The sequence below is a fragment of the Epargyreus clarus genome, unplaced genomic scaffold (genome assembly GCF_041222505.1).
Source record: "Epargyreus clarus isolate Ecla_fem2 unplaced genomic scaffold, WU_Ecla_fem_2.2 ptg000018l, whole genome shotgun sequence".
Lineage (NCBI taxonomy): Eukaryota > Metazoa > Arthropoda > Insecta > Lepidoptera > Hesperiidae > Epargyreus > Epargyreus clarus.
Window position 1 is genome coordinate 8,377,677 of NW_027332226.1, and position 25,689 is coordinate 8,403,365.

The window sequence follows — 25,689 nt, forward strand, 5'->3', positions numbered from 1 at the left end:
GCATCAACTGAAAATTGACCTACGAGCCTAGAGCATTTGTTCCAAATTTGTTGACATTAAGGTTTGAACTTGTGTTCAGATTTTCGGATGCCGTGAAATACACGCAACATGTGATAGGTCATTGCAATATCCATAACATGATCTCTTATTTTCGTAGGAAATTTACATACTACTAATTAGTATCTACTAATTAATGTATTGCCTAATTAAGATACATTTGATGCAAGTGATATTCTTTTTTTATATTCATGTAGGTTACCTACCCTAACAATTGAACAGGCTTAACATTTAACGGCTTTTATATTAAATGTTGAAAATATAAATTAATTTTAATCTTAGGTTTTCTGCATCCTAAGGTAAACCAATATATTATAATTACATAATTCGAAGAGCCTGAAAATTAAATAGGGCGACTTAAAGGGGCATTTTTATTTTGTGCGCTTCTTTGAGTAATCATGGTAAGAAATATTTCATATGTAGTATCTATGTATACCTACAGTTCTTTCAATAGTTAATTTTGCATTTATTTTAATTTTGAAATATTTTATTATCGATGTACGAGTGCTTAATATGTGCTTGTTTTAAATTGACCAAAACTCTACAGGATGTTTGGGTATACCATATACTACCAATATAAACTTAATAGTGATAACAGTTATCACTTAGAATAAGCCTCTTGAAATTCTTATATTTAGTGCTGGTGAACTTAGCTGAGCCAGCAGAGCCAGAGCCGGATTAACTTTAAGGCAGAGTAGGCAACTGCCTAGGGGCCCAGGATCGACAGGGGCCCATTGCGGTCCGTAAAAAAAGTTTTATGGATCGAAAATGATAATCAACAATACTATTCTTTGTTTTTTTCAACGCATGTTACACTTTATAAATACAGAACCATCTAGTAACTAATATTAGAACTAATATAATCCTTCGGAACGCAACTTGGGGGAATCCCCGATTCGTTGGGTGCGTTCTGTAAGCTTCCGTAGCCCGATAATAATTCCGAAGCTTCAATTGAATTTACACTTCTATGGAAATTGCATTGGTTGAATGTTTTACAAAGGGTGATGTAAGTCATAATTTTTTTAGAAAATTGTATTGCCTACAGGCCCATACAAGGTTAATCCGACTCTGAGCAGAGCACAAAAATTGAGAGTTCTTTATAAACACGAGTTCTGTAGATCCTCACATTTTTACAATAGTTGTAGCGATTGTACGTAAATGGAGCGAATTGAATTACAAATACCAAGTAGCGTGTAATAGGTAGTGTACACGTGGACACAATATAGGTATATAACATTGATATAAACTATAAATATTATAAGTATAGAGCGCTAGAAAAGCCAAACTTAAGTAGTATTATCTATTTTGGAATCTAATGTTAAATATAGATGTATCGATTTATTAGTGTTCTAAACAAACCACAGTTTTGCTACCCTTGGTAGATACTAATGTTAATAGTTAGTAGATGTTACTACAAATGTATCAATACGTAGAACTTCTAATACGAAGTAACGCGTTTATGTACAGGTAGGGAATTGCTTGCGAATTAATTATAATTATATAAAAAATACTATAGTAAATAATCAGTGTAGGGAAATAGTTTCAGAATGATAACTATTTTAAAATATGAAATGTCTGGATTCTGGCTCTGGATCTGGCTGGCCGTGGCCGTTAGATCAATTTTGAAAATAAAAAAAATGTGAGCCGTCACGGGACGCCTGGCAGATGTGAAACATCGACATTATTTTGTAAAAGTAATATGCAGAAAAGAACAGATTGTGATAGGAACTAAATATGTCATAATGATAAAATATTACGATTGCGCATGGCGACGCGTCGCCACACCGTACACACTACTGCATATAGACTGTATATATATACCATCGTATAGCGTAGCCACGGCATGCGTCGCCACGCCAGAAATCGGTTTTACATGCGGCTATAGATGTTTCACATCAAAAAATGAAAAATAAAAACCAGACTGTTTAAAAATATAACTTATTCTATGTTACCTACTCCCTCGATTTAGATTCGTCTTCGTTCAAAGTCACTTGATAAGTCCGTCCTTGATAAGGGCGTGCCCAAGAATGAGACATAGGTACATATTACATTTACCTACATACATATCCCTGAAAAATATTGCTCTCCGAGGTCGGGTAAAAACAAAACATGTGTTTGTACTTATTGGTTAGTTAACCCCACGTTACCTGTAGGTATAATCACAGTATAAGGATATATAATGGTATAGCCCAGGGGTTCCCAATCTTTTGTAACCCGCGGCGCAGTTACAAGTTAAATATTTTTTCACGGCGCCCTGTCCTTGCTAACTATTAGAAGAAGACAGTCGAAAGAAATAGGTACCTAGAATAATAATAGTAACGTTAGGTTGATCTAAACGTAAATTAAAGCACCACAGTATGAATTTGTATATATTTTTATAAAAGACTTTAAACGGAAAACAACGAGAAAGACTTGAGAAAAAACAAAAATTAAATACGATATTTATTCAGTCAAATCAACGAGAAACAAAACGACAATATTTGTGGGGTCCAATAATTAGAGGATCGACTCACGGCGCCCCTCTTTACTTTCTACGGCGCACCAGGGCGCCGCGGCGCACACTTTGGGAACCCCTGGTATAGCCTATTTAATTTTCTATATTTTCAAAATCAGTTTAGCTAGATACAGATCTGTGGTTTAACTCGTTCCAAAATTAACTCGTACCTATTCCTATCATAGATTAGTAATTCCTATACTTTATTTTTCACAAATGTTTGCACCAAACATATTTTTTATCAAGACAGCTCATTTTAATCTTCAAAAACATTTTCTTGAAAGTTACCAAAATAATGACGAGGATTAAGAAATGTCTATGTACACTAAGAGCTAAATATTCATCATAGTTAATACATTTGGGTTAAGTAGACGTTAAAATTAAGCTTGGAATTATATTAAGTTACTTAGCGATTTATCATTAGTGCTGCATTACTAATATGGGATTAGAGTGTAGGTACGTGTGACGTAGGAGAAAATATCACTAACTCACGGTTCCTACAATATAACAAATTATTATGCGATGGATCTCAGAATCGATAAAATCATCCGAATGACTATTAAGTTACATCGGGCGACTTTACAGGATATATTTTCACCACGTGATTGGAGATAACAAGCTATTAAGATTAAATTAAATAAACTGCACGCAACAGACATCGTACTTTGATCGAATGATTCATATCCGCGAATGAGATACAAGCCACGTAGGTCTATTGTAAAAACCGTTAGAACTCTCAAAGTTCACTCCTAAGTACCCAATCTACCTAATAAAGTACTTATCGCAAAACAAGTTATAAGCGCGTCATTGCCGGCTTATGCAATTTTTGTAACTATTAGATGTGTGGGTACAATAATATTATTATTATAAATCAGTGACACTATCGTCATAGCAAAACAAAAAATATCATGCTAGGATCGCGTAACTATACCTAATTTCACATTTAATAGTATGTACCTACCCTACATAGGTACATGTTGTATACGTATTCGACAGATTTTTGCCATGTTATCTTCCGGCACCCATATCATACATACGACAATTTGTTTATATCTGGGACGTTTTACCCCCGGGCGCACATATATTGCGGCAGTGTCAACTTAAGGGCGGTGGGCAGGAAATTCGGGTCTCGAGGATACCCTCTTTGCTCGGGCAGATTCTCAGGTGGTCGAATGCCCCCTGGATTTATAATATTTATTCATAATAATATAAAGTTATTTAAAACATTATAATATAATGGACAAGTATCAAAAATAGACCAACCCCACTGTTCAGTGGGTGGTTCGGTACTTGTCGCGTCGTTACCGAGCGGACGGTCGGCCCCCTGATGGTCGGGGGTCACCAACCCTTACCAGAATCGTGGTTGAGATGGCCTCAAACGGTCGTTTGGCAATTAAAAAAGGTTATATTTATTAAAATAACTTCAAATAATTTATAAAATGTATTTGATAATTACAACGTAAGTTAATTAAAAACTCCATGTAACAATAAAATAACCGTGTTAGTTAAAGCAATAGTCAATAGCATTTTCGCTATAAACGTCTATGTGATATATTTATTAAATGAATAAAATCTTCTTCGCACTGCTTCGTCTCCGTACACCCCCGTTATAATTTTTGGGGCAAAAACTTGTAAAAACTATATCATTCTGTTCTCTATAGTTTATGAGTGACATCCGTCTAAATCAATTCGTTCATAGCAAGATTAGATCAATTAAATCGATAAACACGCATTTTAATAATTGGCCAAGTGCGAGGCGAATACTCGCACAATAAGTGTTCTGTGCCACTAAATTTTCATTTATTGTTAATTTTTATGGTTCCGTACCCAAAGGGTAAAACGGAACTCTATTTATACTAAGACTTCGCTGCATGTCTGTCTGTCACAGGGCTCTATATCCGGAACCGTAGACGGTCTGATGTAGATAGTCTGACGGAATGATAAATAATAAATCGTTTTTACTCTTTGGGTACAGAACCCCAAAAACTATAGGTAGTTTATATTTCCCAATCGTGAATATATTTTAGGAAACGACAGGTATTCCCAAATTAGAAATAGACATAATTATATATTTATTTTTAAAGGAAGTTGCAGGCTTGGTCCTTGTTTCAATCGTAATCTCTTGCAATGAGAGCTTGAGGCCACTGCGCGGTTGCCGGGGGCAGCAGGCTGGCGGGGCAGAGCAGTAACTCCTGCACGGAGCTGATCGTGTAGCTGCCGAGGCAATTCAACACCCATTCGTAGTTTACGGGCACGATACCCAACTCCATCGCGAGGTCTGCAACAAGGAGATGTTTAAACAAGTGTATTGTTGTTTTTCATTTGTATTATAATATGTATATGCCTATTTGTTAATCCCGAAAAATCTTCGCCGATCCTCTGTCTGATGATCATTAATTTGGGAAACAAATAAAAGTTCCGTTCCCGTTTCCCCGGAAATTTCAGGATTGTGTAAATATTTTAAGTCAATACACGTAAATACATCGACAATGTTTTAAGTTTTCTGTTTTTCTACGGAAAGTGACTTCTACAAGATCTTCACTAGAAGGCAGATATCGTTCTCGCGAATAACATAAGTAGGCACAAGGCACTTTCTCTCTAGCGCGGATAAATCTAGGAAACTTGTAGTTACTATAAAATAAGGGTCAAAACATTATGCTTCCCGTAATTTTATCCATTATCATGTTGACGACCGTTTGAAATGCAATTTGGCACGAACATGGATGACCCTGTTTATATTTGAACTGTTTTGTTGACGTAAACCCTTTAAACGATAATAGAACGGAAATAGTATAAATGTGTAATAAAGTCTCATTTTATTTATATAAAGAAATTTTAAAAGGTGTAATAACATTTCGTGGTTCGGAGACCACACATATCTATCGAATAACAACCATGTTGAGCGCTGTTGTGATCGTTTGAGGTGATAAGGGGGAAATACTTATACTATGAATAGGCATTCCAACTAGCTTTTAAGGGTAGAAACTCTACTACGGCAAATTAATTAAAATTTGTATCATATTTAGGATCGATTATAAATGTCCATGGGTGGCGGTTAGCTACCACTTAACAATAGATAGGAAAATGTATACCTATAATTTCTATGTGAAGTTGATTCAAGAGTATTCAAGACTCATTTTTATTACCATCGAGTCTTTTAAGTCTACGAAACGTAGAGAGATAGAATAGTTTTTCAGCTCAAAAATATGTAGAGTTCGTGGTGGATCAACTAGTTATGCACGAGGCTAAGCTCGTACACGGTTTCTTGTAAAAGACAAAAAATACCGCGGTGGTAATGATAGGTAGCTAGCTAGTCCTTAAATTGTTACGTTGAATATCTACTCCGCTAATAAATATATGTCGCTACCAAGTAGCATAATTAGCTATTAAAGTCTACCTAAGTCTTAGTCTAGTCTAGCCGCTTTAGTAAACGGTGTAATTACTAGCTCCCTGAATGATTTAATAAAACTAAGACAAATAATCGCTAACCTTTAACAACTTGTATAACCTAGTCATGTACTCTTTGGCTCTTTGCGTTGAAACCCACAAATAATACATTATTATCTGTTTTTTATTCTAAACTAGTTTTTGCCCGCGGTTTCACCCGCGTTTAAAATAAAATAATATGACATACTAACAGACATAAAACTGAAAATTCGTACCTTCATTGGAATGACAGTGGCACCATCTGACGAAAATTAGTCGTACCAACTCTGAAACCTTCGTGGGCTCATGGACAACAACTTTGCTAAAGATCATCACTTGATCAAATGCATAGTTTACGATTCAATCCTTACTAATATCGATAAGAATAATCGACGTTTTGGTGCAAAAGATTGATTCTCCGATTAATCGATCTTAGATCGCCATCCCTAGCTCCCGTGGGATTTCCGGGATAAAAACTATCCTATGTCCTTTCTCAGGTCTCAGACTATCTTTGTACAAAATTTCATTAAAATAGGTTCAGTAGTTTAGGCGTAAGGATTTCGCCATCAAATTATTTAAAGAATACGGTCGGTTGGATAAATCAGAAGTCCCTCTAGGGAGAGGGACTTCTGATTTATCCAGCCGACTTTTTGGTAGAAGGTAGGGACCTTCCACAAACAAAAATCCTGGATCCCACTGGGAAGTGGTATCCATTTAGGATGTCTATATAATCATTGTCTAATATAATATGTAACATATACAACATATCTTACATATAAATCTATCCTCTTGCGTGTGTTCGGGCTCGGCCAGTAGCAGCGCTGGGGTGCTGCCCGTCACTCTAACCGCCTTCGCTTCCTCCACCACCCGGCCGCCGGCTGCTTCTAGCATTTCCTACGAAAACATCTCCTCTTTAGTTGTTTCCTCACGAAACTGAAATTTAAGTTTCTTATTGACACACCAAAGGAGCATGTAATTCTCCTGATAGTAAGTTGGTAAGATGGCAAGGTTACTGCCGCCGATGGGCATTTTCGATTTCATAAATAAAGTACAGCCGGTCTCACACCTACGTCAAACAAATTAAAGGCATTGAGTACAGGAAAACATCGTCGAAAAACTGAGCATAGAGCTTTCCCTAACTTCTGATGTGTGAAGATTAAACTATGATCTAGAGATTAAACCAGTCAGTGAGCATTACAATATGGGTAATAATATAACAAATTAATAAATATTAAAATACGATGAATACAATACTTTGGTATCACTGTGTTATTCCGATGATGTGCACGGAAGTTGGGCATATTATCTCAGCTGAAACGATAAAGTGCTCGTCGATATCGAAACCAAATTGCAATTATAGGTTGGTATTTAAATGCCCTATGTTCAGCATTTTATAGGGACGAAGGTCGGTAACAAAATTTACGTCCTTCAAAATTTAAAGTGGCTGTTTTCGCATAAAAATGATAATGCTCTAGTTTTTGATGATGAAATGTACATAGTGTCCCATAATCGATAAGATACGTATAAATATTATTTGTCTATGTGCAACAAACCCAAATTAGCATGATTATCATATAACAAATGATCGTAAAGCACAAGAGGCAAAACCACGTTTTTAACATTTGCATAGTGTAAATAGTCTGCACAAATATATATAAAAAAGCGTGTTGACTGTGATTTTAAAATAATTTTTGTGATGATACGTAAAATCAAATTCGCATTTTGTTGGTCTGTCTATCTTATAACTTGAAAAGTGTATCTGATAACTTGAATATTCTTATACTACACATATTTAAGGTTTTGTGTGAAATTGAGAAACTGCGCACGTGCAATTTATATTATATTTATCTATTCATTCATTCATTAATCCACAGAAGTCCAGTTTAGGGAAGCTTACTCATATTGCCATAATTATACAGTAATGCGCTTGGCTGTTTGTAACCGCAGTAAATGACTCTGCACAAAAACAATGACCAATCCAACTACATGTGTAACTAAATTAAAACTAATGACCGTCAAAATAATTATTAGTTGTAATACATTTGGATAAATAATGTGGAACATTGTATTTCTTCTACGCGACCTTTACTTTGAGTAAATATCATTTAGTTAGTAATATTGAACGATTATGTCATTATTTCAATATAATATTTTAACTCTGTCATAACAAAGGTAGGGAGAATTTACACCAATAAGATAATTCGTCCTTACACAATACTGTATTACTTGGTGCATACATGTAACGATACATTACTCACGTACCTATCCAATTTATGTAAATTACTATACGTCTGCAGTAGATACTCATATATGCATCAAATTATTGGTCATCTCTCAGTTTATGATATGATGCATGGTGTACAGAATATGAAAATTACAGACAGTTTTACATATGTATGTATACAGAAAGTATGTTGAATATACAATATTGGAACACTATCATTCCACTTTTTTGCAATGCATGCAACAATAGTATACAGCATGCATAGCGTACTATACCATGCCATGCGTCGCCTTTTTTTTTTTTTTTTTTTGTTTACAAGGGGGAAACCTTCAAAAGGTACCCGGTGCCGTGGGAGCGACACAGGGTTATGTGGGATTTTTACCGCACTAAAACCCCCCCGGTGGCCTTCCTCTACGTTGCCAAGAGGACTCCGGGATCTCCTACGGAACGCAACCGGAGTCCTCTGAACGCGTCGCCCCTTCGGGCTCCACCCAGGTAAGCTCCAGGACTCGCCACACCGTCTGGTGTTTACGACGGTATGCGACCACACACACCGCCGTCCTTCCCGGAGTTGCTTACCGGGCGGCTCGACCTCCCAATCTTGCCACCCGCAACCCCGGAAGCCCCCTTTTAGTCGCCTCTTACGACAGGCAGGGGATACCGTAGTCCTATTCTAGTCCCGGGACTACAAGGACATGCCATGCGTCACCTAGTGGCGTATTGGCAGTTCGGTTACTTTCGTACTTATTATTCTGTGGTTCGGTGTTGAATAGGTTTTATATATCATTGTGTTGAATACGAAAGGTAGAGAAGACCGTAATTTTGATTTCTCTGTATGCGTAAAATAAGTAGGTAATTGTATTGTCTCTTAAATAAAAAAATGTGTAATTTTTTTAGCGTTACATGTTATTGGAGTTGGTCCATTTAGAATAATGAAATCGTCTTTACGATTTCCCTGAAATAAATGATTATTATTAAAGTTATTTTATATCACTTCTATATCACTCACACTTGTCAGAAAAAAATTTTTCGTCCTCGTATTGTAATGTACTATTAACTTACTTTAAGTGTGTCGACGTCAAGAACACTGAAGGGTGGCATGCAGAAGAAGGTGATTCCTTGAAACAGCTTCTGTTTAGCCACGCGGGACCGCCTCGGGCCCGGCTCTCCCGTGCTGTCCAGTGCTTCGAACAGCTCCTGTGTACAAAAGAGTTAACCATATTTTAAGTGTCGGTGGGCGTAAGATCATTTCGGCATAAAACACTTTCTAATAAATTCACAAAGTGTATGAATAAAAATAATCATAATAAGTATTAATCATATTAGTTGTCACTTGTTACTTTTTCTTCATATTATTCTACCACAAGGGTTAGAACCCAAGGAAACAATCTCTTTTTAATTCGTGGGTTTGCGACACGTCCGTCTCTCACCACTACCGAATTAAGACTGGCTCGTATCGTCCAGTGAGTGCAATCTCACATTTATTACACAAACGGCGGGTAGTAATTATATTTTATTACTCGACTAATGCAGAGCAAAAAGGAGGGTTATGATTTTGAACTGTATTGTATATCACAGCCACTTTCTTTCAATGGTTTACACTTATATTTAGGGCAAGATAGCATACACGAAGGCTACCCACTGAAAGACTAAAAAAATATTTATTTATTTCATACTTTTTACTTTTTACAGCACTATTTTAATGTTGTAGGCTTTAGATCATAGTATTAAGTATCTTCATAGGATCATACATGTAGGTATGCGTGACCGGGAATCGAACCCTTTGCGTTTTAAACCAACATGGTATCAATTTCGCCACGTGGGCCGGCAGCGTCCTGCGGTTAACTGTTATCTAATCAGATAGTAAATATGCTTGATAACACGTATAGATTTACTTCGCGTGTTCTATTTACCAAAATTATGAGAAATGTATTGCAACTGCTACTTACAGCGCCTAATGGACCAACAAATGAAATAATAATTCCTACTGTTTGTCCACCTTACACTTGGACCACTTATCTATTTCCCCCTCCTATTTACTGCTATTTGGATAATTAAGGATCCTATATCATTTTAGTTAGACAAGTACTTCATTTTCCTTCCACCTTATAAAGACCTTATATGTTGATAATTCCTAATAATCACACTTTTGTAAGGCAGCCTTAATTCTTTCAACGATGTTATGCCGGTTTATTGTACATGGCTTTCCTAACCAAAATATCTTTGGGCTATGCTATGGTATATGTGGGAGCAGGTACATATGAGTCACTCATATGTACCAATAGGTACATACCTAGCTATTGGTACATATGAGTCACTCATACAACCCGTTTTTTTTTTGTTTTCGAGGGGGAAACCTTCGAAAGGTACCCGGTGCCGTGGGAGCGACACAGAGTTATGTGGGATTCTTACCGCACTAAAACCCCCCCCCCCGGTGGCCGTCCTCGGCGCTGCGTAAAGGACTCCGGGATCTCCACAGGAACGCAACCGGAGTCCTCTTAGCGCGTTGCCCCGTCGGGCTCCGTCCAGGTGAGCATGCCGCTCGCCACACCGTCTGTTGTACACGACGGTATGCGACCACACATACCGCCGTCCTTCCCGGGGTCGCTGGCCCGGCGGTTTGAGCTTCCACTCTTGCCGCCCGCAACCCCGGAAGCCCCTTTTAGTCGCCTCTTACGAGAGGCAGGGGATACCGTAGCCCTATTCTGGTCCCGGAATTACAGGGACAACTCATACAACCCCTAGTTGCATCTTCAGCTTACGACATATTCTGATGTCTGCTTCAGGCCATAAAAACAAGAACAACCTCACTGTCGTGAATATGAAGCTATTTTGGTGTACTCATTTTCTTGAAAAATCTAGACTTCATATGAATCATGTAATGTAAGGTGCAGTTCCTTACACTGCTTATAAGATAACTTACAAAATGTTTATTCTGTTGACAAAATCCCAAGCCTAGATAAAATGATAGATTAAATTGTTTCAGATAAAATGACAAAGATTAGACTGTAAACAAAGCGGTGCCGGTGAATAACGGTACGACTTCAAGGTGACTTCAAATTGAGCATTGTGTCTGAATAGGAAAAGATTACGCCATTAAAATAAGTGTCCAATGTTCAACGTTCAATGTTTGAACAGTTAGCGCGCAACGTGCTGACCCTGGGGCCAGCCTGATAAGAATTATGCATGCATCGATTTTATATGCGCAAGTCCTAATCAATTCTGAGGATAATACATTGTATGTACTACAATACATATAACATACACATGTCGATATATATATGTATATCTACTTATATGGTGTGATACAGCATCAACATGTTTTCAATATTCCGATTAGATCTTTTAGTCTTTTTGTTTCTGTCGTTAACTTCTTATTGTCCCACTGCTGGGCACAGGTCTACTCTCAGAGTGAATGGTTTAGTTAAGTCCATAGTAAACCGCGCTGATCAAGTGCGAGTTAGCAGACTTGTATATCTTGTGTTAAGTTATTTATATTTGTATTATGTATATTCACTTTTAAATTGTTTATTCGTATTTTTTATAATATAGAAATAGCAGACAAGCATGCAATACACCTGATGGAAAGTCGCTGCTGCTCGCCCATGGATATCTGTAATCAACCCCAAATAGGATAACATATTCCTTAACAGCGCAGCGCTTCATACTGTTATGAAGTAGAAATGGTGTGGCGGTGGTGCCGCCGGCGCGGAACCACAAAGAGTTCTATCAATTTCGTAAATAAATAAAGTCGTATACAAAATTATTGTAAAAAATTTAGTAACAAAGTAGTTTATGTATTTTAAATTTACACTTCAATTCCGTCAATTGCAAATAAAACGGTTGTTTTATTTGCAATTGACTTAAATCAAGTCCGCCAGTTTATATCATAATTACATACTGGTATAATAGATATTATTTCAGTTTGGTTTATATAGGAAGAAATATTGCGGCACGGCGCAAGCGCGTTACGGTCCAGTTGTATTACATGGTGATTGGAGACATTTGGGGTTTCAAATAGTAATATCAAACACAAACTAATCAGTAAATATCCTGTAACATAGCCGTCAAACTAAAACCCAGCAGCTCTATAATGCAGATATAAACCGGAAATACTATGGCGCTGCTATAACTCATTCAAAACGCAAACAAATAAAATTAGTCAATTTTCTCCAGTTCCCTGACAACTTCCCTTCAAATATTATTAGCATGATATTTTTAAGAAACTATCATCATGATATATTGCCATGTCGGAAATGCAGGCGTTTATATATATATAGAGCGTAGGCGTATACATTTCTGATAGGTCATTCAAATTTAAAACTATTCGGTATGGGCCATAAGGTGATGATTATTATGATAACAAATGTATGTAAGTGATTACTTAAAATGTATTTCCTACCTCATCAACAACCTTCTTCATATGTAAACATTTTTTGACCCACTCATAAGAAACTATCCATTTAGATGCCGCCAACGCACACATATACTTTACAGATCTGTGAACAATAAGAGGTAATTATTTAAGTTTCAATTTTCTTCTACTTAATAACTAGTTATAGTATATTAATTAATAACCATAGTCTTATTCATAATAAGGTGTCCAAAATGTAAACAAAGGTGTTGACCTATCAAGAAAATACGTTAGAAATGATAGTTTCTTATTTTTGTCGATATTAAAGTAATACAACAATAATAAAAAAATAATCTAAATAAATTAAGATTAATTCACATTTTCTAATATTTATATCACCTCAATTTCGTTCCATACAGTAATAATAATAAAAAAAAAGTTTATGGTAGAAAATTAAAATGTGATAATGGTAACAATCGGAATCCAAGACATTTCTTGTGCTGTCATTTTTAAGTTTCGTAACTGATATTATTCATTTTCGTGATTGTGATCGAACTCGAATGTTTTCTCGTTCACATAACGCGTTAGTTATTATTATTATTATTTTGTATATTTGTTTGTTAATGTTTTTGTTTCTTGTTAATTTTGACAGTGACATTTCTTTGTTTACATTTTGGACACCTAATTATGAATCAGACTATAGGTAGAAAAATTACAAAGACATAATTATAATAATAAAATATTCATTAGGTAACAAAAGGAATTTTATATGATCACTGGAAAGGCTAAAAATCTTACATGCAAAGGGGCCAGTTTGTGTGTTACGCTGTTTGTCCACCGACACCGAGCCGATACCGAACAAACTATCGCCGTCACGACTTATTTTAAAATCGGCCCCAAATAATCTTGTTCTCGGTATTGACTCGGTGACGGTGCAGTGGACAAAGACCCTTAGACTTCTAGCCTATCCAATGATATTAGATTACTGCAAAGTAGTTCACACTCATATCTCTCAGCAAAGTACTCCTATATAAAATTTGTTATTAGAATCTATATATAATATTATATCTATATATAATATTAAAATACCTTTGAGATTTCCTCTCTTCATCCACACCAACAACCAAATGTGTTAGCTCTTTTGTATACTTGTCTACATAATCCCAATTTCTTAGAGTACATAGAAGCTTTAAATTTTTTATCTCAAATGGTGTTAAACAGGTTCCAGCTACACAATATTTGATTGTCCTCATTTTAAGATTCCTAATTGTTAAAGGACTTTTAGCTGAATTAGGTGAGTCTTCGAAAGCGTTGCACATAAATTCTCTTTCTTGAGTAGTTCTTGCTACTAAAAAGGAGTTGGGGCATAATGTTTGGTCGGCATCAGCTTCACAATTTTCAGTATTTTCTTTATCAAAATTAAGTGACTTCCTTGCAACAGGCGTCGATTTATGTTTTATTTGATCAACAAATTTGCTTATTGTAAGGGGTGTATCTAATGTAGGTCTCGGTTTTTCAGCTTCAATAATTGTTACATGTTTGCTATTTCGTGTCGTATCATCTGTGATATCCGATATATCGATCACACTCATTTTTGGTGTGTTCACTGTCTTGTTTTGAGCATTTTCTTCTTCACTCACTCTCGTCTTTTTTAGTTGAAGTGATTTAAGTTTAAAACTGTTTTGTCTCCTTAGTGTGCTATCAATACTCTGTTTTGCCTTTAGAAAAGATTCAGTTCTGCAAAACAAAATTCTTATTTTAACACGATAATTTATATGTATCAAAATCAATTTATAAATTTTAATTTTATACACTTCTTACTCTTAATTAAAATTTATTTACTTTTACTATAAACGCGAAAATTGTAAGGACGGATTAATATTTTTTAATATTTTGCGCAAAAATGGCAGAACAGATTTGGTTAAAATTTGGCATAAAATAAAAAGCATTTGGCAAAAAGCGGGCAGAGTAGCAGACAAAAAGTAGTAAGAAATACAACTGAAATGTTGACTATTTACTGACAAAATGGTTAATAATTATATCATCAAGAGATAACTTACTTTTGAGGAGTCTCCTCAACAACGCTTTCGTCAGAACCGTCATTATTTTGTACTGGGGTGCTAAGTTCTTGCTCCATTAATTCTACATCATTTTCTGTTACTTGAGTTTTTCGAGCTGTTTGTGTTGTCTGTCGGCCAAGTGTCTGAGACTGATCCTTTAAGTTTACGATATCACCCGTCTCATTTTCTTTCTCCAATATAGAAAAAACATTTTCACTTACACCAAGAGCTGCATTGGAAGGATTAGGTGTGGCTGTGGATTTGAGAGGTGACGCTAGATGTTTTGTTGTTTTCTCCAACTGAGAATTATTTTTTTCAGCAGACTTATTTTGTAGGTCTTCCATATCTGCATCAATGTTAGCAAATACTTGTCCCATTATTGCATCATAATTGGTTAGTTCACTGTCTTCATCTATATTTTTGGATTGATCCTTTTTCTGTGTAGTACCAATATCTTCACTGTCATTATTTATTACTGCGTTTATTTTCATCTTTTTACTGACACTTAAATCATCTGAATCTGTGTCTCTACCTCTTTTACCAGTTTGTTTCTTACTTTTAGCACTTTTAACTGTAGACATTAAAATTTCTGAAGGTGCTTGATTTGTTGACTTCAACAACTGAACATTACCTTCTTTAATTGATTCATTTTCGAGGAAATCGAAATCATCTTCACCTAATGCGTCATTTTCTGCATCTGGTTTATATTCATCAATTTTGCCACCACTTTTTGAAATAGTACATGTTTTTTGTGTGTTTGTTTTTTCCATTTCTTTTGACAATTCTTTTTCAATACTTGCAGTTATTTCATATTGTACAGTTGCAGTGTCTGCTGATTCAGTATTCTTATTTGTTGAGGGTGTTTTCACTGTTAATATTTTTTTATTACCACATTCTTCAACAATTTGTTGTGATGTATTACATTTATTGTTTTGTATATTTATTATTACATTATTTCCTGGATCTATTTCCTTAATAGGGGAACAACAAACATTTTTCTTATTTTCTAATGTACATTTGTCCTGTGTTGTTTGTACTTCCCTATCAGTATTAATTTTTAATTGCACATCTTTTTCTTTCTTTTTAATGCAGATGTTAGTTAATGTATTTCCTATTTTAATTGTGATTTCAATATCATCTGTACTCTTTGTAACATTATCAGTATGAACGGTTATGCATTCCAGATTATTATTATTACAGCTTTTATTTCTGTCTAAATTTTCTTCACTGGAAGGTGTCAATAAAGCACCTTTCATAATAAAGGGAACTGGTGTTACTTCATTTTTTTTGGTACAGGCATTGGAATGTTCTGATTGCCTGGATTCTGAAAAAGTTCTCTTTTCTGTTGGCTGATTTATATTTTGATTTATTTCAGGAGTCCTATCTTCTCTGTCTTTATGTACTTCTAATCCAGGTTGCAAATTACTCAATGTATGTTTTAATTGTATATTATTTTCATTGTTTTCTAAGTTTGACTCAGATTCTGTACGACCATTTAGATTATTATTAACAACAGGACTATTCTCATCAATATTTATGATCATATCATCTGAGTTATTTATTGGTGGCATAAGCACCATATTCTTGTTAGCAGAACTTTGGGTTTTCTTGCACATTTCAATTGACACATTTAGTTTATTATTGCGTTTTTTATTTAATTTACTAAACTCTTTCTTCATCCTTTTAACATTTCCCCAATTTTGTTTGCTTTTTACAGTTTTTGATTCAGTATCACTCGAATTTTTTGTACTGTTTTTATCTACAAAATTATTATCAGCTTTAGGAGTTGTATTATTGCCCTTGACATCTTTTTTTCTAACACTTCGTCGGGGATTATCTGCTGTAAACTCAATTTGATCAGCAACAAATGGTTCTATGTCCATAGGACCTACAGGATTGTCACTACTCTTTTTACATACTTCTTCTGTATCCGGCAGCTCTTCAATTTTGTCCCAATCATCCTGGGATATTCTAACATAAACAGTATTTTTGTTAGGTGCTAGTTTTGGTGTCTCCGTATGGACATTTGCCTTATTTGAAACATCATGTGATTGAATTTTTACATCTTGTACAGATTGCTGACTAGCTTGGGGTGCAGAAAACTGATTCTCTGAACTTGCTAACCATTCCTTGACATTTTTAGTGGGATCATCTATAGATTCTTTTGCAACGGGAGCATCGAGTATAAATTCATCCACTGAAAAAATAATTTATAAAGTTAGTTCAGCAAAATATATCTAGTAATTAACTATGAACTCATAGAATATTGGAAATACATACATTTAACTTTAAAAATCCTTTCAAATTCTTCTGCAAGTGTGTGTGCATGTTCAGTTTGATTCTGAAGATGTAGATTTAATTTGAGAGCTTTTCGATCCACTTGTGTCCCACAATACACACAGGCTTTCCTCCACCGCCAACACGCATGGCACAATGTATGACCACAACTGGCTGTTGTAGGCACTATATAATACTTGCGACTGAAATAAAAGGAATTACTTAATATTAATTCCTATCCGTATGTTATTTATTTACTATTTTAGACCATATTTATTTATATTTACTATAAATATCATAGAAGTACTTTTTATATGAAAACCGAGAAAGTATGAACAATTATATTTAACAAAAATTATTTATAATAAATAGATGAAGACTTACAACTTAAGTATAATACACTAAGCAATACTACTAACACTCGTATAAAAGTTATGGGAGCATAAAATATCTAAGTATTTTTTACTTAATTTACATAAAAACATCAAAATTTTAAATACACATACCATTCTATACAAGTAACTTGGTCCACATGTACCGATATTAATGCCGATAGTTTATTTGTATCAAATGCTTTTAAAGGCATTGTAATATTGTTGCCACATAAATAGTATTTTTCAAGTTTTAAGTGAAAATTTCAATAAGATTTTAATAAAAGTTTCGCGGCTTTCTACGACATACTTAAACTCAGTTTGACATTGACATTTGACATTACATGGTCACAGACTACTTATGAATGTCAGGTCATGGTTACAGGTTATTTAAATGTGTTACCGGTTATGCAATAGAATATCAATATTATGAGACCTACTTAAATAGATAAATGGGGGTCCAGTAATCGTAAGATTCGTAAAGGCTGGTGGCTACATCAGGTACAATACGATACGCTTTTGATTAAGTTGGCATGGCACATATGCTACGACGCTGACTATCATGATGAACTTATCTTCTCAGGGGTATCTTAAAAAGCAGCATTGCTCACATGGCGCCCGGTCATTTGGACAGAAGAGGGTCTCATTAGAAAGGCGTCCCTCGAACAGAATGGGAACGAATCGGTAGACTAAAAGCCCCGCTCGACGTTAGTCCTGCTGCGTTAATTGCCATTATACAATAATATTAATATTATACAGTAATATTAATATTATACAGATCTGTAGTACATCCCTTGAGAACTCCTGAATAAAGAGATTCTTCAAGGTTAGCAATTATTTTCAAATCAACTGCAAGTATAGAAAATAATAAATAATATATAGAAACTGATACTAAGAACAGGTTACTATACTTCCTATATAGGTTACTATACTCTTTGACTATAAATACTCTTCACTAAGTCACTGTCACCAGTAGCAACTGTCAATTGACAATTTGACATTAAATGTCATTTGTCAAACGGGTGGACAGTTGATTTGATAGCCAAAAGGGATTCCGCGATCGAAAAACCCTAGTCCACCTTTAAACTTTAGGCCAAGAAAGAAGGTACCTGCTATCAAAGTAAGTATAACCTGAAATATATTAAATTTCAACGCTCTTTATGGAACCGCTGATGTAGCAAACGTTGTCTAAGAATTCTGGATAATTATTACATAATCTATGTTTTTGAGGTCCAATACTTATGATTTATTATATAGATTCGAGGTACAATTCTTACTCTTATTATCTGCAAGAATTCATCAACAGTTATCGATTTTCCGACCGACCGACAACAGGCAAGATGTATTTTTAATTTCCATACATAATATTGGAAGGTTATGTTGTATATTACAGTGTTTCCCTAGGTAGAGGTTATATTGAGTTGTTTAAGTGTTATAATGTAAATACGGCCAATAGATAATGATAATATAAAATAAGTCAGATTTCTAATTAATTTATTCAGTAATTTTGTAATGATTATGCTCTACATTTAATACAGAAATTCAAATGTCATTAGATTTTTCGATAGTTAATAAGTCAGTTCGAATAGTGCATTGCTTGTTTGCTGCTCCAAATGATAAAAACAGAATTGTATTACAATCTCTACTATGAATGTCTGTTACGTTGGCAGAATGGCAATGGCAATGCGCAGCATGTTGAGAACCTTCTCCAGGAGGATGCAGGTGCGCACCTACGCTGAGGCACCTAAAGAAGGCGAGATGGCCTTCACATTTGCTGCTGGCAATAAGGTAACTCATCTAAAGATATTACTGAAAACATTTGTTTGTTTCACTTGTCTCTGGTCTCTTATCTCTGGTGTTTATATTAAAATTAAACCTAATTTTGCACACCCAACATGCATTACTACAAAAATATAACAATTATGTCAGGTATCAAACATAGTTATCCTTACAACTACGGTAAATAAAAACTTATCCCTAGGGGTTTCTAATGGTTACTAGTTTAGATAATATATATATTTTTTAAATACTATTTTAAACTACCATTATAAGTTTAGAAACAAATACAGTTTTATTATTTCCATTTCAGGTGTTCTATGATAAGCAGGTTGTAAAACAGATTGATGTGCCATCATTCAGTGGAGCTTTTGGTATCCTGCCTAAACATGTCCCAACCCTCGGTAAGTAATACTGTTACAAATTCAAAGTAAAGTAAGAATAGTATTTGAGCATTGAAATCAGTTCATAGCCATATTTGTTATATGGTACAAGTAGCATCTGTCCATGTACTATAATACATGCAAAAACTTATCATAGACAAAAAATATTCTATTTCTCATTAACTCACACTATAGGTAGCTTAATGTAAATAATTATGACACAGTCTTCTTTTACCTGGTAGAATAGTTGATACACTAAATATTTGTACCATTACTGTGATACTGCTACCCCAGTATGAAAAGCCATGTCTGTTTTATTTATTTATATATTTATGTAACACGAACACAAAGTGAAAGTACAACAGGGCAAACTTAATGCCTAAAGGCATCTATCTCCATTATAATTCCTGCTGTGAAATTCTTGGAGCTTTCATTTTTAGGTTTACAACTAATTAATATTTCCAGCTGTCCTGAGACCTGGTGTGGTGACGGTAACAGAGAATGATGGCAAGCAGACCAAGATTTTCGTTTCATCCGGCACCATCACAGTTAATGATGACTCATCTGTCCAGGTCTTTATTTTGAATTATTACACTTATTATTTACCAACTCTGGAAAAGATAGGAATCCTATATGAAGTGTATCATACATTACTTACAAGGTGTTTTTTTTAGGATACAGAAAAACTTAATAATTATTCTGTATGTCAAAAAATTGTCATGTTATGGCTTGAAGTCTGTGATGTGTTCCTCTTAAGATCTAAGTTTGAAACACAGACCTATATCTAAATAGATGACACATGTACCTTCATTTGTATGAAAACCAAGCGTGCCACTTTTATCCGATCGACTGACACTTGTCAAGAAAGATTTAGAGATGTGCATTGTTAATTCTCCGTCAGAGAGAAAATCGTTTCAAAAGTCGATTCGGTTCTGCTATAAAAATCGATTTTGAAATCGAAAAATCGAAGATAGATTTTCGAGAAATCGATCGTCTAGATTTATTTTACTGGTGCTCTGCGAATGTTTTGGTAAAAAAGTCGCCGAATCATCATTATCAAAATCTACCGTGTCGTCCATAAATTTAGTCAACAAAATAAAACAAGATGTCTACGGAAAAAAGATTTAATACAAAATAAATATTGCTTAAACATTTATTAAATTCTGGTGTTAAAATAGTCTCAGCAAGGGGCCAACTGAAGTCCTTCGACTTTCAAAGAAAATCGTTTCAAAAGTCGATTCGGTTCTGCTATAAAAATCGATTTTGAAATCGAAAAATCGAAGATAGATTTTCGAGAAATCGATCGTCTAGATTTATTTTACTGGTGCTCTGCGAATGTTTTGGTAAAAAAGTCGCCGAATCATCATTATCAAAATCTACCGTGTCGTCCATAAATTTAGTCAACAAAATAAAACAAGATGTCTACGGAAAAAAGATTTAATACAAAATAAATATTGCTTAAACATTTATTAAATTCTGGTGTTAAAATAGTCTCAGCAAGGGGCCAACTGAAGTCCTTCGACTTCAGTAGACCCCGTGTATGTGCCGTATTATAAATGGATAATAGACCTAGAAAAACTTATATTGCTTCATTTTTTAACATAAGAACAAATACATAAAATGATAAATAAAAACACTTGCTATATTAAGGTAGCTTACACTGTTTTATATACATAGTTCTCATAGAAAGTTGTAAACATATCGTTATTTGATTATGGCGATGGTGCGTAGGCGCACTCGCAATCGCAATGGAAACCTGTAAATTGAATGGTAAATATTAAAAAAAAGAACAAAAAACATTAACATGATTAGAATAAAAAAAATATGTTACAAAATATTTATTAAGACAACATTATTATTCATCCATTTCGAAAATCGATTAAATAATCGAGAACAAGAAACTGGCATGTACAACCCCAGGTACTCATTTTGAAATAACCAATGACAATCATCTTTAAGCAACAAGATGAAATATCGATCGTTTTACTTTTCATTGCGTGTTTTAATACAGAAGCTTTACAACTTTGTAACCAAAATTTGCAATGGATTAAAAATTTGATAAAACACACTCAGTAACTAATTGTCATTGTGAAACCACAACAAATTTTAAATAATTAATTATAAAATAAATAATACATATTTTAAGAAAAACGGTACTTACGTATGAAAGGAAATATTTTCTTTATCGCGGCTACTTTTACTTGTAGAATTTACACAATTTATTATAGCGCAATTCGGCATGTTTATTGCTGTCAATTGATATCCGATGACAACAAATGTTACTTTCGGACTAAATGACATTTCATCGAAGTGAGCTGAATCTTCTTCCTTTAACCCGAGTTTTGGCCACGCTAATACGTACACATGCGGGATCTATTAAGATATAGGTCTGTGGTTTGAAAGCTTCATGGCAACTTAGCAACACAGTGGCGGACTCTGTTGATACAAGACAAAAATATTAAGTCTAGTGGACATATTTCTGCATTCATATGATAATAAGTTCTGCTTACATCTGCTGCATTATTATCATTACTTCTCTGTGAGATACAGGGTTTCTCTGAAAATGATAAGTCCTTAATTTCCTTGCAAGCTAGCAAGGTGGTGAAGTATGACTGTATGATAGACTTTGCAGGTCACACTGTGTGTGTTTTCTATCATCATCATAACTACCCAGTATCCATGCAATATTACGTGAGAATTTTTCAATGTTATTAAGTTATAGAAATGGTAATGTTTTAATGTTTAGTACATTTTACCAGGTCTTGGCTGAGGAGGCTCACCCACTGGATAGCTTGGATCGTTCCGCCGCGCAGGAGGCGCTGAGCAAAGCACAGTCAGAACTTAACTCTGCTGCGAATGAAGTGGTATGTAAATCTTTTGCTTGCACATCACCCTAACTCTAATTTGCTTATAAGTGATCACTCCATGTCTGTGGTTCAGGAGTGGTAAATCCCCTTTGCGAAATGCCAGGATTGGCACGTGGCTGGTACCTAGTGAATGCTCATGCTCTTTAATTAAATATTAATCACTACCATGCTACTAATTTTAATAGATTTCTTAAAGTTAATGTTTCTTACACACTGTTCCTACAATCCCATAAAGGGTCAATAGAAAAGATAAAATTTAAATTCAGAGTTATATTCATCACCATTTCACCTCAAATATCTTTTAAATGTTTTCAGACATCAATGTTTTATTAACTGTATAAAAGACGTGCCGCTATTTTCACTCCTACCTGCGAAAAAAAGCTATATTTTTACGACAAACGCCTAAGGGGACAAATTACCTTAGTACTATTTAAATATGGTTGTTTTATTATTTATTCTGATTTCCAGGCGAAAGCCGAGGCTGCCATCGCCGTGGAAGTCGCCGAGGAGATCGTGAAAGCCGCTTCCGCGTAGAAGTTGCTTATCAATGCATTGCTGTTAGTCCGTACGTCTATTTAATGTATGAATAAAAATCGTCACCATAGCACTACATGTATTTTATTCAGATAATGCGAAAATGATTTGAATTTAATAATATTGCTACAATGCTATACATATATTTATTTATAATATTGCCAGTGTAATGTTGATTGAAAAGATAAAGACAATAAAGGATAATTAATTAAATATACATCACATCATACATACATTTGGAATGTACACATAAAATTACAGAGTCCATTTAAATTCAAATTTGCAGAACAATTTCATGTTTCACGGTTACATCAAGTTCATATTTTACACGATTCTTTGATATTTTTTAATTAAAATCTTTGTTCTTACTCGAAGGGAAAATATTTTAACTAAGGGAAAAGGGAGTTATAAATAAAAGACGAATATATAGTCGACGTATTATGAGTAATTTATTTCAACACAATTCAAACACTTTGGTACAAACAGTTAGCTGCAGCGTTGTTATTTCGCGTTATTGAATACAAAAAAAAAAACAATTTGCATCAAGCTGCAAACCGAACGCTTACGAAAGCAAACACATCAAAATTTCCTGGGTTTGGGTAAATGAATCCCGATAATGACGCTTTGTATGCGATATGCTTAACGTTTTTAATTTAATCATGTTCGTTTATAGAACAGCTATCCTAAATTTTCGAATAGAATTCTTAATTTTCCACATTAAAATTTAGCTAATTTTTATTAATCCAAAATTTCTAATTGGAAGTTTAAGAGAGAAGAGATCGTTTGCTAGGAAGTCGCGAGAACCTATCTACAAGCTACGTAGCGAAGCGTACACGATGCACAACATATAGGGAAACATCTAAAAATGACACGTACTTGTGTCTTACATCTAATCGTTTGAATAATATAATAATAGAAAGATAAGATTATAATTACGATTATTAAAATGCACCTTAATATATTAGGGTAACATTGAGTTATTAAAATGTTCCAAAATTCCGTGACAGTAGTAGGTATGTATAGTATTACTATGCACTGAAGATATTACGAAATTGAGTATATACGTGTGTATATTTCTATCAGAGTGGGAGAAGTCTCATTATGTATTGTATTCCGGCACATTACTGTAACGACTAAGGTTATAAATATAGTGTGTAACTTTCGTTACTAACTACTGATTACATAGTATTTCAAAGAGTTGATTATATACTAGAAGTTGCTTAATATTAGTCTTAATTAGTTTACGCAAACGCAAATGAAAACATCGAAACATTAATGAGGACATGGCAATAACGTAAATAGTAAAAAGCATCACGAAAACTAACATTAAGAGGAAGCATTAAAACGAGCACACGGCCCGACGGCCGCGGCCTCCAGTTAAAGTACACAAATATAAATAACTTCGTGTTAGTACATTTCACATAAAAATAAATGGGTAAAAAATACAAAATATCACATTATTACATGTTGAGCTTAATTTAAATACAAACGTTAGTGAACCATCCCAAAACCAGCACGACATACCACTCTTTAAATTAAGCTGAACAAATAAGACCATACAAATAAACATGTAGAGAACCTAGATCTGAGCGACGAGCGGACCGGCCGAGGCGGGAGGTCAAATGTTATCATAACGAGAGTATTGGATAATTTAGTAATTAACACGCCACCTTTCTAAAGGATATAAATATCAATTTGCAATATCTACCACAACCATAATTTTCTGTTTTACATGGTAACGCTACGCGGTGACGCGCTGGGGATTGCTAATGGAAGGTACAATCTATGATCCACTTGACCGCCCGAGTCGTCCCGTGTCTCGCGGGTAAGTCCACGTCTCGCCGTCGAGGTCGCTTATGGCACGATAGTGCGCGTCGATAGTAAAACTAAAAAGATGAAATCCAGCCAACTGAGTTGGGATAATTTTAAAAATGAACAAGCAACTTAAACTAACGCGACACGTCGAATCGATCGAAACGAGTAATTGAAAACGCTTATTTGGCACGAATCGCCATCCTGCTGAGAGCAACGAGTGCAACGGAACCGCGCAGCAAACGACCTACGTAATTATGCACCAAGTAGCCGACGAAACTGAATGTAAGCTTGCGATTGCCTCAGCAGGATAGTAATTGCATTAAAAGAAATGACGCTTATAAATTATAAAGGGGATGTGCGTGTCGCGGCGGCGTTTACAGGTTACACTGCCACAGTATCGTAGGCTGTGAGTCCGCCGCGCCCGTGCCCTGCTTGCTGGGGGATTGGGGTGTTGCTTTCTGCTCTGAAACACGTTGCGACACAACTCTGTTAGCACATCGCATGTACCTATATGCTTTTAAACAAAATTAACATATTCAAAAGGTCATTTAATAAGAAACAACAATTTATATAAAAGAAGGATCTCGAACCGTTAAAATACTTTCAGAATAATTCTAATTTATATAGATAAGCAAGGTCGAATACGTTACCGTTATTGGTAATCTTATAAAGTATAATATAAGACGTGAATTTGAGAACCTTCTCCAGTTAATAACAATTAAAGAGGGATTTTAAACAATTTTATAGTAAATAAAGTATTTCAACAGCTATTATAATATGATTATACTTTCAATAACTGTTTAGATTATATATTGATTATAGATAGCGCGGTTGAGCCAAGCGATTATTTTAGGTAGGTATATTTATCAAATTAAAAAAGTCATCACATTGTACTGTTAGTGCACGACTCGCGGGGAATAGCAAAATGGCTATATGGTTAAGAAAAAATTATCGATGACTTATAATTTTTATTAAATAATCATTACAAATTGATTCTGATTCACATCGATAATTTCGTCACTCACTAATCTAATATCTATTCACTACATAC

The 25,689-nt window shown here is 34.7% G+C and overlaps 3 protein-coding genes and 1 long non-coding RNA gene across 36 annotated transcripts in view; 1 reads left to right on the forward strand and 3 right to left on the reverse strand.

Moving 5' to 3' along the window:
* Positions 1-3,977: 3,977 nt before the first annotated feature.
* On the reverse strand, positions 3,978-17,599 carry LOC140749472 (uncharacterized). The gene is made up of 8 exons (XM_073082516.1): positions 17,399-17,599; positions 16,896-17,095; positions 14,616-16,812; positions 13,645-14,292; positions 12,604-12,700; positions 9,264-9,398; positions 6,751-6,871; positions 3,978-4,829 (listed from the first exon to the last, which is right to left on the reverse strand). The coding sequence occupies exons 1-8, from the start codon at positions 17,476-17,478 to the stop codon at positions 4,660-4,662; spliced, it is 3,648 nt and encodes a 1,215-aa protein (XP_072938617.1). The 5' UTR covers positions 17,479-17,599; the 3' UTR covers positions 3,978-4,659.
* Positions 17,600-18,224: 625 nt separating this feature from the next.
* ATPsyndelta (ATP synthase, delta subunit) lies at positions 18,225-22,896 on the forward strand. The gene is made up of 6 exons (XM_073083007.1): positions 18,225-18,383; positions 18,934-19,051; positions 19,353-19,443; positions 19,888-19,994; positions 22,182-22,286; positions 22,758-22,896. The coding sequence occupies exons 2-6, from the start codon at positions 18,935-18,937 to the stop codon at positions 22,821-22,823; spliced, it is 486 nt and encodes a 161-aa protein (XP_072939108.1). The 5' UTR covers positions 18,225-18,383; position 18,934; the 3' UTR covers positions 22,824-22,896.
* LOC140749758 (uncharacterized) lies at positions 20,770-21,814 on the reverse strand. Its single transcript, XR_012103121.1, has 2 exons — positions 21,584-21,814; positions 20,770-21,178 (listed from the first exon to the last, which is right to left on the reverse strand). It is a non-coding gene; the product is annotated as an uncharacterized LOC140749758 (long non-coding RNA).
* A 352-nt stretch (positions 22,897-23,248) lies between the features above and the next one.
* Positions 23,249-25,689, reverse strand: part of Dscam1 (Down syndrome cell adhesion molecule 1) — a 79,640-nt gene continuing 77,199 nt past the window's right edge. For all 33 annotated transcript variants that reach the window (XM_073082973.1, XM_073082991.1, XM_073082975.1 and 30 more), the window contains one exon: positions 23,249-25,101. In XM_073082973.1, the coding sequence (XP_072939074.1) occupies positions 25,020-25,101 (82 nt within the window). In that variant the 3' untranslated portion in view covers positions 23,249-25,019. The remainder of the gene's footprint in view (positions 25,102-25,689) is intronic.

Coding starts and splice junctions, on each gene's coding strand:
- LOC140749472 (XM_073082516.1), bottom strand. CDS start 17,478: ATGCCTTTAAAAGCATTTGATACAAATAAACTATCGGCATTAATATCG. Junction 17,096..17,398: donor CAAGTTACTTGTATAGAATG/GTATGTGTATTT, acceptor CTTTTATTTCAG/TCGCAAGTATTATATAGTGC. Junction 4,830..6,750: donor GCAAGAGGATAGATTTATAT/GTAAGATATGTT, acceptor TCCTTGTTGCAG/ACCTCGCGATGGAGTTGGGT.
- ATPsyndelta (XM_073083007.1), top strand. CDS start 18,935: ATGGCAATGGCAATGCGCAGCATGTTGAGAACCTTCTCCAGGAGGATG. Junction 19,444..19,887: donor TAAACATGTCCCAACCCTCG/GTAAGTAATACT, acceptor TAATATTTCCAG/CTGTCCTGAGACCTGGTGTG. Junction 22,287..22,757: donor ACTCTGCTGCGAATGAAGTG/GTATGTAAATCT, acceptor TCTGATTTCCAG/GCGAAAGCCGAGGCTGCCAT.